Source organism: Myotis brandtii, unplaced genomic scaffold (assembly GCF_000412655.1).
Source record: "Myotis brandtii unplaced genomic scaffold, ASM41265v1 scaffold268, whole genome shotgun sequence".
Taxonomy (NCBI): Eukaryota; Metazoa; Chordata; class Mammalia; order Chiroptera; family Vespertilionidae; genus Myotis; species Myotis brandtii.
The window spans coordinates 2673177-2686416 of NW_005360187.1; the positions used below are offsets into that span (position 1 = coordinate 2673177).

General features: G+C 36.1%; 1 protein-coding gene across 1 annotated transcript in view; it reads right to left on the reverse strand.

The window, feature by feature from the left end:
• Positions 1 to 203: 203 nt before the first annotated feature.
• Positions 204 to 13240, reverse strand: part of DENND6A (DENN/MADD domain containing 6A) — a 41267-nt gene continuing 28230 nt past the window's right edge. The window contains exons 14-21 of the mRNA XM_005868435.2: positions 11897 to 11962; positions 11739 to 11803; positions 10741 to 10830; positions 5732 to 5785; positions 5515 to 5624; positions 5217 to 5319; positions 3945 to 4019; positions 204 to 2442 (exon numbers count right to left, since the gene is read on the reverse strand). Coding sequence (XP_005868497.1) covers positions 2311 to 2442; positions 3945 to 4019; positions 5217 to 5319; positions 5515 to 5624; positions 5732 to 5785; positions 10741 to 10830; positions 11739 to 11803; positions 11897 to 11962 — 695 coding nt within the window. The 3' untranslated portion in view covers positions 204 to 2310. The remainder of the gene's footprint in view (positions 2443 to 3944; positions 4020 to 5216; positions 5320 to 5514; positions 5625 to 5731; positions 5786 to 10740; positions 10831 to 11738; positions 11804 to 11896; positions 11963 to 13240) is intronic.

Sequence of the window (13240 nt, forward strand, 5' to 3'; positions counted from 1 at the left end):
TAAGAAGACTATGAGATCACTTAGTTGATCTGTCTGTTATTAAACTGGACTATTCACCTGTTCATAGTGAAGTGAACAAAAAGAAGGTTTTCATTTGAATTTAAACAAGTACTTTAGAAAGTAAAAGGAATCACATAATACACATTTCATTTACAGTGCATTTTTTCAAGCATTCCAACCTTACTCAGAAATAACACAAGATATTCAAGTGTTTTAAAATCAAAGGCCTTTAATTCAGTTTTCAGTAATGACCATAAATGCCTTCACAAAACATCTTTATCACTGAAAACAGAAGGCACTAGGCATTACTTAACACCCTGAAGCAGTGATTTCTTCTGATGCTGGTGGAGATAAACATTAAATGGCAGATTTTAGATCTTAACAGTGTCTCCTAAAAAACAAAACAAAACAAAAAAAAAAAAAAACGGGGGGGGGGGGAGGGGGGGCAACTCTGAAAACCACACAAACAATGAAATTACCAGTCAGTCTTTCTCAGGTTCCCAATGTAATTTTAAATTGTTTTTTACAAGTAATTTGAAATTAATAGATAAACCAGGTTAAGTATCATAGGATTTTCAACATTTGTTTGGTTTTAGTTAAATACAGTAAATATAAAGATAATTATTATGCTAACTGGCAGCCTTTGATACTCTTTAGCTATGCAAATTAAACTTGAAATGATACATCTGTAGTGGTATAATTTAAAAGATCCTTGATATGACACTAACAACTTTCAAATTCTAGTCACAAACTGCATATAAATTGTGAAATTATTAAAATACACTTTTTGAAAAATAAGATGACCATTTATACCTAAATAAGGTTTCCCAGAAAGATATGAAATTTAAAAGTAGTTGCCTTTTCCATAAGGATAACTGTTGTTTCACAAAATAACTCACATGATCTGAGGCAAATGATTTCAAATGCTATATTCTCTCTATGACTTTGAGGTATGCTTCAAGAGACTGTATAAGACCACAGTTACAAACACAAAGAGCCTTTCTTGGATGGGGAGTGCACTGAATAGTTATAGTAACAGAAAAGGATAGCTTCTGAAGCCATTTCTTCTACAAACACAGTTTGGATACTTAGAAGGTAATTCAAGATGCAGCTATTTACATATGTGCTATGTTATGTGTGCCTTAAAATAGTGGCTTTTGCAGAACACTCCTATTCAAACACAAACCAAACAAATTTGGTAGAGTAAACCAAACCATGATCTTCTATTTTTGGCAAGGTAGTATAAACAAAACAGAACAGAAACAAACAACAACAAAATAGCTATAACAGTGATTCAGGCAAAAGTTCCCATGTGAGACACAATAGAGAAAGTGTTCTGAGAAATATAAATTCAAGGGGGAAAAACCCTAACAAACAAATAATGCTGAAAAATCAATCTTATAGTCACTCAATTAACTACTACATAAAAGGTTTTTGAATGCCTTTAAAATAAGCTCAGTTTAAAAAACAGCTGATTATGAGGTTTATTATTAGAATGTCTTTGAAAAACACCCAAGCTAATTAACTTAAACAGAAACCAATTAGTAAAGGATAAGAGGAAATTAACTCTTCCATAATTAATATTAAATGCCTTCTTGCTTTTGGAGAAACTAATAAAATTAAGTTGGAAAACATATAGAAAGTAATGAAACGATACCTACATGACAATGGGGGGTGGGGGGAAGAGGAAGGATACCATGCCACTACTAAACATGATGGGAGGCAAGAAACATGTTTTTAAGCAATTATTATGCAAAAGTATGTCTTATATAATTACATATCATAATTAAGTTAAGAAAAAGCTTCAAGACTAGCAGCCGGGTTTTGTGAAACATGTAGGACAACGGAAGGCACTACAAAAGCATTAGTTACTTCTAACTACAGTCAGACAGTTCAGTCCTTTCCTTCTTCTTAAGAAGGTAACCAGTGTGAATGTTATTTTTATATCCCCCTGAGTTTTAACATGATTGGGCAAAACAGCACCAATTTAAAAAAAATATCTGCAATGCCAGCACTGCAGTTTAGAATCACTTATACTGATGGTCCCACAGGTCTCTCATAAGAGCACTTTAGAACATGATTAAAAATATAGAAATGCCTTTCGGTGTTTCAGTATTAAAGTGGAACCATCACAGATATCCATTTTTTAAAATAATGCACTAAAAAAGTCAGTATAGTCTTTCTACCCTGTAGCTAGCATTTACGGCTATTTTCCACTCCAGGAGATCTCCTTTGTGCGTCCAGTTGAAATGTCAGTAATGCTTCATGATGCACACACAGTCCTTTCTGGCTGGAAAATCCTGGCAAATATCATGTCATGCTCGTTTTGAGCAGGATGCTTTGTAGGTCCTCTGGCAATGCTAAGATAATTGCGTCTATGTGTCCCCGTAACTTTTCCATAGTTTCAGGTTTCACAGGTAAATGCTCTCGATCAGCCTGCAACTATACAAGAAACATTTGGAAGCATTTAAGTTATCCTCTGAGTCTGTATTAATACATTATATTTTCTAAATAAACATTTTAATGGTCTAATGATTTGTACACTTCAATCAGAATTTACAGAAACTGTAAAAAAAAAGCAAAGAACGTGCCATTTAAGCAATATATTGTTTGAGCTTAATAAAAAACTCCCATGTAATTTGATAATACTTAATGCATATCATGTGGTATTAAATATAAGTGACAATGCTTTTGTAGAGCACATTAGACTCCATGTAAATACTTTTAAAATATAGGTGACAGTCCATGATGTGTCACAGATGTAACCTTTTTATTTTTTATTTTAAATTTATTTATTTACTTTAGAGAAATAGCGATTTATTGTTCCACTTATTTATGCTTTCCTTGGTTGATTCTTTTCATTTTTTTCCCCATATGTTTTTATTGGTTTCAGAGAGAGGAAGGGAGAGAGAGAGAGAAACATCAAAGATGAGAGAGAACCATCTCAGGCAGAAGGGTATCATTATGATCTGCTTGAGAGACAAAGTATTTTCAGTCAGGTCTACTATCAATCTCAAGTCCTCTCATTTAAAAAGATTATGTCTGTGCTCTGGCCAGGCAGCTCAGTTGGTTAGAGCATCATCCTGATACATAAAGGTTGCAGGTTTGATTTCCGATCAGGGCACATTCAAGAATCACCAATCGCATGGCTGGTGTGGCTCAGTGGCTGAGTGTCTAGTCATAAACCAGGATGTCACAGTTCGATTCTGGGTCAGGGCACATACCCAGGTTGTGGGCTCGATTCCCAGTAGGGGGTGTGCAGGAGACAACTAATGGATGATTCTCTCTCATCATTGATGTTTCTATCTCTCTCTCTCCCTCTTCCTTCCTCTTTCTGAAATCAATCCTATATAATAAAGAGGCAATATGCAAACTGACCCTCACACCATAACACCATCACAAGAAGGCAGCGTGCACAGTGGGGACAGGGGTGGTGGCTGCTCTGCGCAGCTTCCACTGGGGTTCCTGCAGCCCTGCGGGGGCGCAGGGGTCCCAGAGTCCACTTCGCACGGCTTCTGCCAGGGTTTCCGCGGCCCCGCATGCGCACCACAGGGGCGGGGCCCGACAGCCACTGTGTGGGGCCCGGAGGCAGGGCATCAGGGCGGCACTCCAGGACTCAGGGCCATCCCGTGGCACGCCGGCCACGTGGGGCGGGACTCTGGGACTCAGGGCGGTCCCATGGCGTGGGGGGGGCGGGTCCCAGGTCTCACGCGATTTCGCGCAACGGGTCACTAGTAAAAACATATGGGGGGGAAATTTAAAAGAATCAACCAATGAAAGCATAAATAAGTGGGACAAGAAGTCTATGTTTCTCTAAAGTAAATAAATAAATTAATTAAAAATTAAAAATAAATAAAAAGGTTACATCTGTGATGCATCATGGACTGTCACCTCAAATGTGAAGAAAATATCTTCACAGATCTTTGGCTGTTTTGGCTACATACCAGCTTACTTTTTAGCTTCAATACAAGGTCTACTGTTTCTACTTCTGTGTGTTTCTGGGTCCAGAGAAGTAAGTCCTAGAACAAACAAATCCCAAATCAGTTAAGTGCTCAAAATCATTTTCAAATTGCTCTATTTCAAAAGATAAAACTCCTGAGAAGGACAAAAACAAAAAGGAGAACAGGGTATTTAACCAAGATACAGCATGACAGCACAAAAATAATTCTGTACATGATATTCTAACAACGTTAATTAGATAATTTTCAACATTAGCCAGAACAATTATTGAATATTTGTCAGTAAAAGAAAATATAAGAACCTTCTTTCTAAGGTAGCCCTTTTAGATCAATCACGAAAAAACAAAATTGCAATTCAAAGTACAATCAGTACTACCTACCCCCACTAAGTAGTGAGTATTTTAATTTATAAGGAACATTGGCTAACAAATGAAGATAACTGTGAACATGAATATAATACTGGATGTAAACTTTGCATCTTCAAATAAGCTCTTACTGGACTTATTTGTGGTTGTCTTCATCGTACTCCTTCTCTTAAAATCACAATCACTGTGAGTTTATGATTAGAAAGTTAACACTGAGGCTAGCCCACCTCAAACTAAATACAAATGAAAATGAGACTATCCTTTGTATTTTCACTTAACTTAAAATAGTCTGGTAACATATTGTAGAATATAAAAACGTCAGTCCAAATACAGGGAAAAATTATTAATAGTAACTCCAAGAGGTTAATAAGGCATGCTGGAAAAAATATGAGTTAGACTATTTGAATATGAATTCTGACTCCATCCAGTGGTATGCTGGAAAATATTTAACAACCAGAAAAAGTCTCTGGTTTGTAGCATTTGCCAATTTCTGTGGTGTAATACTCCCACTGTAGCCGATTTTAAACTACTAACCTAAGATCACTGAATGCAGAGCAGGGAAGAGATGTATAGTCAGCTCTTATGAGCCAAAGCAAGTGGGCTCTGGCTCCCTGCTAGCTCCCCTACTTAGCAGTAATGTGATCTGAAGCAAGTCACTTAACTTACAATCCTCAGGTGTCCCATAATGCAGATCATAACACACCTACTTCAATGAACTCTTGTAAAATTAAAAGAGATTTTCCACATAGAGCACCTTACACAGTCCTTTGCATATAGCACATGATCTAGAAGAGTTAGCTATTACTAGTTTTATCCTTCCAGCCTCTACGGATAACTTTTATCTTTTTTCCCCAATAAATGTTAAGATCACACAAACATGCAGTTCTCTAACCTCTTTACAAAGAGCTTCTAGATGGAGTGCCTCCAATTTCTGGGTCATTTCCTTCCGCCGGGTCTTGAACCAACCATCAAAATTTGGGGATTTTAGAAAATGCCTATAAAAATCAATTTTAAAACAGCAAAGTTTGATTATGACTTACTTCCTCTCCTCAATACCTTTCCTACCTATAGCTGGAAGAACCATGTGAAACAATGCAATTTTGAATGAAAGAATATAAGTTCAAGTCCAGCTTTTTTTTTCTTCTCAAAAACAAAGCTGTACAGATGGGTAAAAAAGAAAGAAAGCTAACCGGTAAAGTCCAATCCAATCGCCTTTTATTCTAGAGGTCAACTGAGGTCCTGTTTTCTCAAGTGTTTTCATAAATTCTTCTGGAAGGAATTGTCTTAATTGGGGTGGACTCTATAAAAAAAGGACATACTATATTTAAAAATTAGAAATGCATGTGTTCAAAGAAATTAATTACAGTGAGAGAACTCAAATAGGAATTTAATTTAATATATTTATACCTTCCATGGAGAAATACTTTTCTGCAAAGGCATTAAGCTTGCCACATATCTTTCCTAAAACCAAGAAAAAAAATGTCAATCAAGTTAGTTTTTCCAGAGAGTCTTCAAAAACGTTTATTAAATAGATCAACTTAAAAGAAATGCGTTTCCAAGTTTTTCATCATATAGTCTTTCAATGGCTATTAACAACACCATCATTCCCCATAGTGGTAAGGTTCAGAATGAATTAAGAAGTCAGGCTTTCAATAAAAATGTAAATTTTAGATAATCCAAGGAACTACACTTTTTTAAAAAACATTTTTTATTGATAGATTTAGAGAGAGGAAGAGGAAGAGAAAAGAGAGGGAAAGGGAAACATTGATTTGTTGTTACACTTATTTATGCATTTACTGGTTGCTTCTTATATGTGCCCTGAATGGGGATCGAACCCATACTCTTGGTATATTGGGATGATGGTCTAATAAACTCAGCTACCCTACTTGCCCAGGTCAGGACTACACTTTTAATGATAATAATTAATCTTATTCAATAACTATGTTCTGAAAAATACACTCAACATTTTAAATGTATAATCTCTTTCCATCCTTGCAACCCTCCTATGTGGCAGGTATTATTGGGAATCTACGGCTTCAAAAGACCTGCCCAAGTGGAATTACAAATAAAATAATTGAGGGTAAAAAAAAGAAAGTGATTTCCCAAAGTTACACAGTTATAACAAGAATAGAGAATCCAGGTTTTTTGTAAAAGGGTTCAATTTTTTAAATATGTTTTTTATTGATTTTAGAGAGAGAGGAAGGGAGAGGAATAGAGAGAGAGAGAGAAACATCAATTGGCTACCTCCCGCATGCCCCCTACCAGGGATCAAGGCTGTAACCTGGGCATGTGCCCTGAATCAGTGACTTCTTGGTTCACAGGTTGATGCTCAACCACTGAACAACACTGGCTGGGCTAAAGGTCTCTTTGTTTTTTATTATTAAATTTATTGGGGTGACATTGGTCAACATGAACATATAGGTTTCAGGTGTGGGTTTCTGTGTTACAAGATATGTATATTACACTGTGTACCCACCACCCAAGTCAAATTTTCTCATCACCATATATTAGGACCTCTTTCTCCCCCCACCCCCTTCCCTCTGGCAACCACCATGCTGCTGTTTATGTTCACAAGTTTCAGTTTTATATCCCACATATGAGTGAAATCACATGGTTCTTACCTTTTTCTTTTCTTTTTTTTAAATTGTTGATAGTATTACAGGTATTTCCCATTCCTCCCACCCCCTTTGTCCCATTCCTCCCAGGTTCTTAGCTTTTTCTGACTTATTTCATTTAGCATAATGTTCTCAAGGTCCATCCATGTTGTTGCAAATGGCACTATTTCACCCCTTCTTATGGCTGAGTAGTATTTCATTGTGTATATGTACCAAATCTTCTTTATCCAGTCCTCTATCGCAGGGCACTTTGGTTGTTTTCATGTCTTGGCCACCGTGAATAATGCTGGAATGAATATAAGGGTGCATATATCTTTGAAAATACATGATATTGAGGTTTTTGGGAGGGAAACCCAGGAGAGGGATTGCTGGGTCATATGGTAGCTCTCTTCTCAATTTTTTGAGGAATTGTCAGACGGCTTTCTATAGTGGTTGTGCCAGTCTACATTCCCACCAGCAGTGAATGAGGGTTCCCTTTTTCCCACAACCTCTCCAATACTTGTTATTGCTTGACTTGTTGATACTGGCCCCTCTAATAGCTGTGAGGTGGTATCTCATTGTAGTTTTGATTTGCATTTCCCTAATTGCCAGTGAGGTTGAACAGCTTTTCATATATCTATTGGCTGCTCATACGTCGTCTTGGGAGAGGTGTGTTTTCAGGTCCTCTGCCTACTTTTTGATTGGGTTGTTTGATGTTGAGTTTTATGAGTTCTTTATATATTTTGGAAATCACTAGTAAACCTTTGTCGGAGCTATTGTTTGCAAATATCATCTCCCATCTGGTTGGCTGCTTCTTTGTTTTTTTTGTCAGTTTCTTTTGCTGTGCAGAAGCTTTTTAGTTTGATATAGTTCCATTCATTTATTTTGCCTTTACTTCCCTTGCCTTTGGGGTCAAATTCATAAAATGTTCTCTATGACCAAGGTCCATAAATTTGGTACTTATGTTTTCTTTTATGTAACTTACTGTTTTGGGTCTTATATTTAGTTATTTGATCCATTTTAAGTTAATTTTTGTACATGGGGACAAACTATAATCCAGTTTCATTCGTTTGCATGTGGCTTTCCAGTTGTCCCAGCACCATTTATTGAAGAGCCTATCTTTACTCCATTGTGTGTTTTTGGCTCCTTTGTAAAAAATTATCTGTCCATATACCTGTGGTTTTATAGCTGGACTTCCTATTCTGTTCCATTGATCTGTGTGTCTATTTCTCTGCCAATACCATGCTGTTTTGATTATTGTAGCTCTGTAGTATAATCTGAAGTCAGGTAGCATGATACCTCTAGCTTTGTTGTTTTTTCTCAGGATTGCTTTGGCTATTCAGGGTCTTTTGTGGTTTCATACAAATCTGATGATCTCTTGTTTTATTTCTTTAAAAATTGACATTGGGATTTTGATGGGGATTGCATTAAATCTGTATATAGCTTTGGGTAATATGGCCATTTTAACTATGATTCTTCTTCCAATCCATGAACACGAAATATTTTTCCATTTTGTTGTGTCTTTTTCATCCTCTTTTAATAAGGCTTTGTAATTTTCAGTATATAGGTCTTTCACATTCTTTGTTAAGTTTATTCCTAAGTATTTTATTCTTTTGGTTGCAATTGCAAAAGGAGTTTTTTTTTCTTCATTTCTTTTTCTGATGTTTTGTTGTTAGTATACAGAAAGGCAATGGATTTTTGCACATTGATTTTGTATCCTACAACTTGACTATTTATCGTTTTGAATAGTTTTTTGGTGGAGTCTTTAGGGTTTTCTATATACAGAATCGTGTTGTCTGCAAAGAGTGACAGTTTGACAGTTTGCCTTACTGCTCTGGCTATGATTTCCAGCACTATGTTGAATAAGAGTGGTAAAAGTGGACATCCTTGTCTTATCCCTGTTCTTAGAGGAAAGCATTGAGTGTGCTATTAACTGAGGGTTTATAATACATGGTCTTTATCATGTTGAGGTACTTTCCTTCTATTCCTATTTTGCGTATTTTAATCATAAATGGATGTTGTATCTCATCAAATGCTTTTTCTGCATCTACTGATAAGATCATATGATCTTTATTCTTCCTTTTGTTAATATGGTGTATTACATTGATAAATTTGCATTATGCTGAACCATCCTTGTGCCCCTGGAATGAACCCCACTTGATGGTGATATAATATTTTTTGGATGTACTGTTGTATTCCATTTGCTAGTATTTTGTTTAGGATTGTTGCATCTGTGTTCATCAGAGATATTGGTCTGTATTTTTCTTTTTTTGTGTTATCTTTGTCAGGTTTTGGTACCAGGGTCATAGTGGTCTCACAAAATGTGTTAGGAAATATTGCTTCTTCCGTTTTTTAGAAGAGTTTTAGAAGGATAGCTTTTAAATCTTCTTTGAACATTCGGTAGAATTCACTGGTGAAGCCATCTGGTTGTGGACTTTTATTTTTGGGGAGGTTTTTGATGGTTGTTTCAATTTCCTCACTACTGATTGGTCTATTTAGATTTTCCAATTCTTCATGATTTAATCTAGGAAGGTTATATAATTCTAGGAACATATCCATTTCTCTTAGGTTATTGAATTTGGTGGCATATACTCTTTCACAATATTCTAGTATGATCCTTTGTACTAGTATATCTATGATGTCTGTAGTGACTTCTTCTCTCTCATTTCTCATTTTGTTTATATTGGTCTTTTTCTTTTTTTCCTTAGTGAGTCTAGCCAGGGGACTGTCAATTTTATTAATCTTTTCAAAGAACCAGCTCTTTATTTTACTAATTTTTTGTATAATCTTTGTTCTTTATTTCACTCAATTCTGTTCTAATTTTTATTTCCTTTCTTCTGCTGACTTTGGGTTGCTTTGTTCTTCTTTTTCTAGTTCTTTAAGATGTAATGTTAGGTTGTTTAAGATTTCTCTTGTTTATTGAGAAATGCCTATAACAATATAAACTTCCCTCTTATTACTGCTTTCGCTTTATCCCAGAAGTTTTGATATGTTGTAATGTAATTCTCATTTGTCTCTATATATCTTTTGATCTCTTTTCTTTCTTCTTTGACACAGTCATTTTTTAGTAGTATGTTATTTAATCTCCACGAATTTGTAGGTTTCTTTACTTCCTTTTTGCAGTTTATTTCTAATTTCAAGACATCATGGTCAAAGAATATGCTTGATATAATTTCAATCTCCTTAAATTTGTTGATGCTAGTTTTGTGACCCAACATATGGTCTATCCTTGAGAATGGTTCATGTACACTGGAGAAGAATGTAGAGTCTGATATTCTGGGATGAAAGGTTCTGTAAATGTCAATATGTCCATTTGGTCTAGTGTTTTATTTAAGGCTGATATTTCTTTATTGATTTTCTGTTTGGTTGATCTGAACAATGACTGTGTTTTGATCTGTTTCGTCCTTTAGTTCTGTGAGGAGTTGTTTTAAATATTTTGGTGCTCCCTGGTTGGGGGAATATATTATGTTTTCTTGATGTAGAGTCTCCTTTATCATTATAAAGTGTCCATCTTTGTCTCTCGTTATCTTGAAATCTATTTTGTCAGATATAAGTAGCTTTTCTGTGGATGTTATTTACTTGGAGAATCATTTTCCACCTAAAGGGCTCTATTTTTTAAAAAATAATCTTTATTGTTGAGATTATTACAGATGTCCCTCTTTTTCCCCCCATAGCTCCCTTCCACCAAGGGCTCTATTTTTAATCATTAAACACATGAGCAGACAAAGCACAAACCTTAAGATAAGGTTTTGGTGGATGGGAAAATCATTTATATCCCCTTCAACAAATCATTAAATTAAGCAAATGTATTTATTAACTTACTAATGGAATGATGAAGCTTTGTGTCAGCTCCAAGAAATAACGTCGCAGAATAACACTCTGAGCCTCAGAAGGACGTTTCTGTTGTACACCCTTAAAAGAGAAAACAGTAAGAACCTATAGTTTGGTATCAGAGAATATAAAATAATGGATATAGAGTTCAACTGATGCATGAAAAAATATACATATATATGGTATCTATATATATAAAAGCCCGGCAACTGGAACAACCAAAACAACCGGTGGCTACGACGCACACTATGGCAGCCAACTGGCCTGATCTGGACTCTGATCACCCCTCTCCTGGTCAGCCTGGCTCCCAACACCCCAATTAGGGGCAGGGCCGGCCGGCCAACTGCCTGCGACCCCTCTCCCTGGTTGGCCCCACCCCCAATCAGCCCCCCTTACCCCAATCAGGGGCGGGGCTGGCTAGCCAACTAACTGTAGCTCCCCCACCCCCCTCCAGCCCAGCCCAATGGGACTCCATTGGGGCAGGCTGGCTGGACCCCAACCATGCACGAATTCGTGCACTGGGCCTCTAGTGTATATATATAACAAACCCTATAACTTCATCTTGAAGTAATTTAATCTGAAATTCATTATACAATATACTGTGAAAAAAATCCTTAGAAAAAAACATGAACTATTCACCCCATACTTAAAAATATCAGTTCACAACAAAGACTGTATTTATTTCATAATTGCTGTATCAATATTATTTACATTTTCCAAAAAAGGCTAACTATAGTGCATTAGATGCTAAGCTACCTCATGGCACAATCCACTTTTTCACTATAACTTCCAAGTATCTGGCACTAGTTTGTAGCTGCACCTCCCTATTTTAAGCCCATTAATTGCTGCTACTTTAGTCTCCTGATTTTTAGGACGCATTGGTTCAAAAGAGAGAGCTCATTTCACATTATTATACATAAAGCACACATTGCCTAGTTATATATTGCATAACTGAATAAGGAAATTTAGTAATATGAGCAAATAATTACCTTCTGTAATTGCTTTATGATCTCTTCATCTCTATTTAGATATGGCTTATAAGAAGTATAAACTCCTAAGAAGTAAAGAAAACAAGGTAAGCAGTAAGTTTTTATTTTTTAACAAGTGCCCAATATGCATATATTTTTAAATTAATAAAAGTTAATACCAGGTTTAGAATCCAGAGTCTTTAGGTTCTTCAATTTTTTCACTTTAACTTGCTTAGGAATTTCACCTGAAAGATACATTAGAAAGATTCTTAGAATTATTCAAATTTCACATCACAAAACTGAAATTTTATAAGATTAATAATCTGCTGACTATTCTTAGTCAGGGATATTGTAGCTAATATATTCTTCCTAACATCAATTAATATTCAAAAGTTTGCCCTCGCTGGTTTGGCTCAGTGGCTAGACTGTCAGCCCATGGACGGCAGGGTCATGGGTTCAATTCTAGTCAAGAGCACATACTTCAGTTGCAGGCTCGACCCCTGGCACCTGTTGGGGCATGTGCAGAAGGCAACCAATTGATGTGTCTCTCTCACATAGATATTTCTCTCTTTGTCTCTCCCCCTCCCTTCTACTCTCTCTAAAAAAAAAATCAATGGAAAAAATATCCTCAGGTAAGATTTAATAACAACAAAATATACATATTCAAGAGTTTATTACTGGTACTTTAAAACTGGCTAAAAACAATACTGGATTATTACAGCATTACAGAAACAATTTGTGTAAATTACATATAATAGGTACTTGATCTTTCATTAATATTTATCATTACTTAAAATGTTCCCTTTTTGTCATTCAACTTGTAATTGAAAATATTTGTATGAAGTACATAATATTGAAAATTCACTTTATTTTTTGCACTGATTGTACCTTTATTATTTATGTGCCAAATACACATAAGATACCCTTTAAGAGTAAATGAAATTAAAATAACTCCTAAATTAGAATGCAAAGTATTTAAAGGTTCCCCCACTCCCCACCCCAACACACACACCTCTGCTTTTGCATTGCAGGAACTTACACTGCCACCAGGTGGTGATAGCGTATGCCACAACCCCAGGTCTGATTCACAGGTGAACAGGACTCCTGAGCAGGGAGGGCTGCTGTGAACAAACTACTCCTGCAGCATATGCAGAGGGGTTCTAGTTTTGAGGTCTAGAGAAGCTACAATCTAAAGCACCCTTTTAACTGGCAAAAAAATACCTCAAGATAAACACTTAAGTGTCATATGCATATGAAACAGAACAGGCTTTCTTTCTCTTTTCCTTTCTCTAGACTTTCCTTCCCCCCCCCCCCCCCCCCCCCCCCCGACTTAGTCCTAGGTCTTTTAAATTGGCAACTTCACCTGCCTGAAGAGATTTCTCAGATCAGTAAGAATATTAGCTGGCAAGATATCATAACAAAATGAAAAATTCAGGAATGTCCAATGAGGAATGTCAGAGGTACCATTGAGTTATCTAAAGTTATAAAACTTCCAACCTCAGAATTCATGTATTCACTTAAAA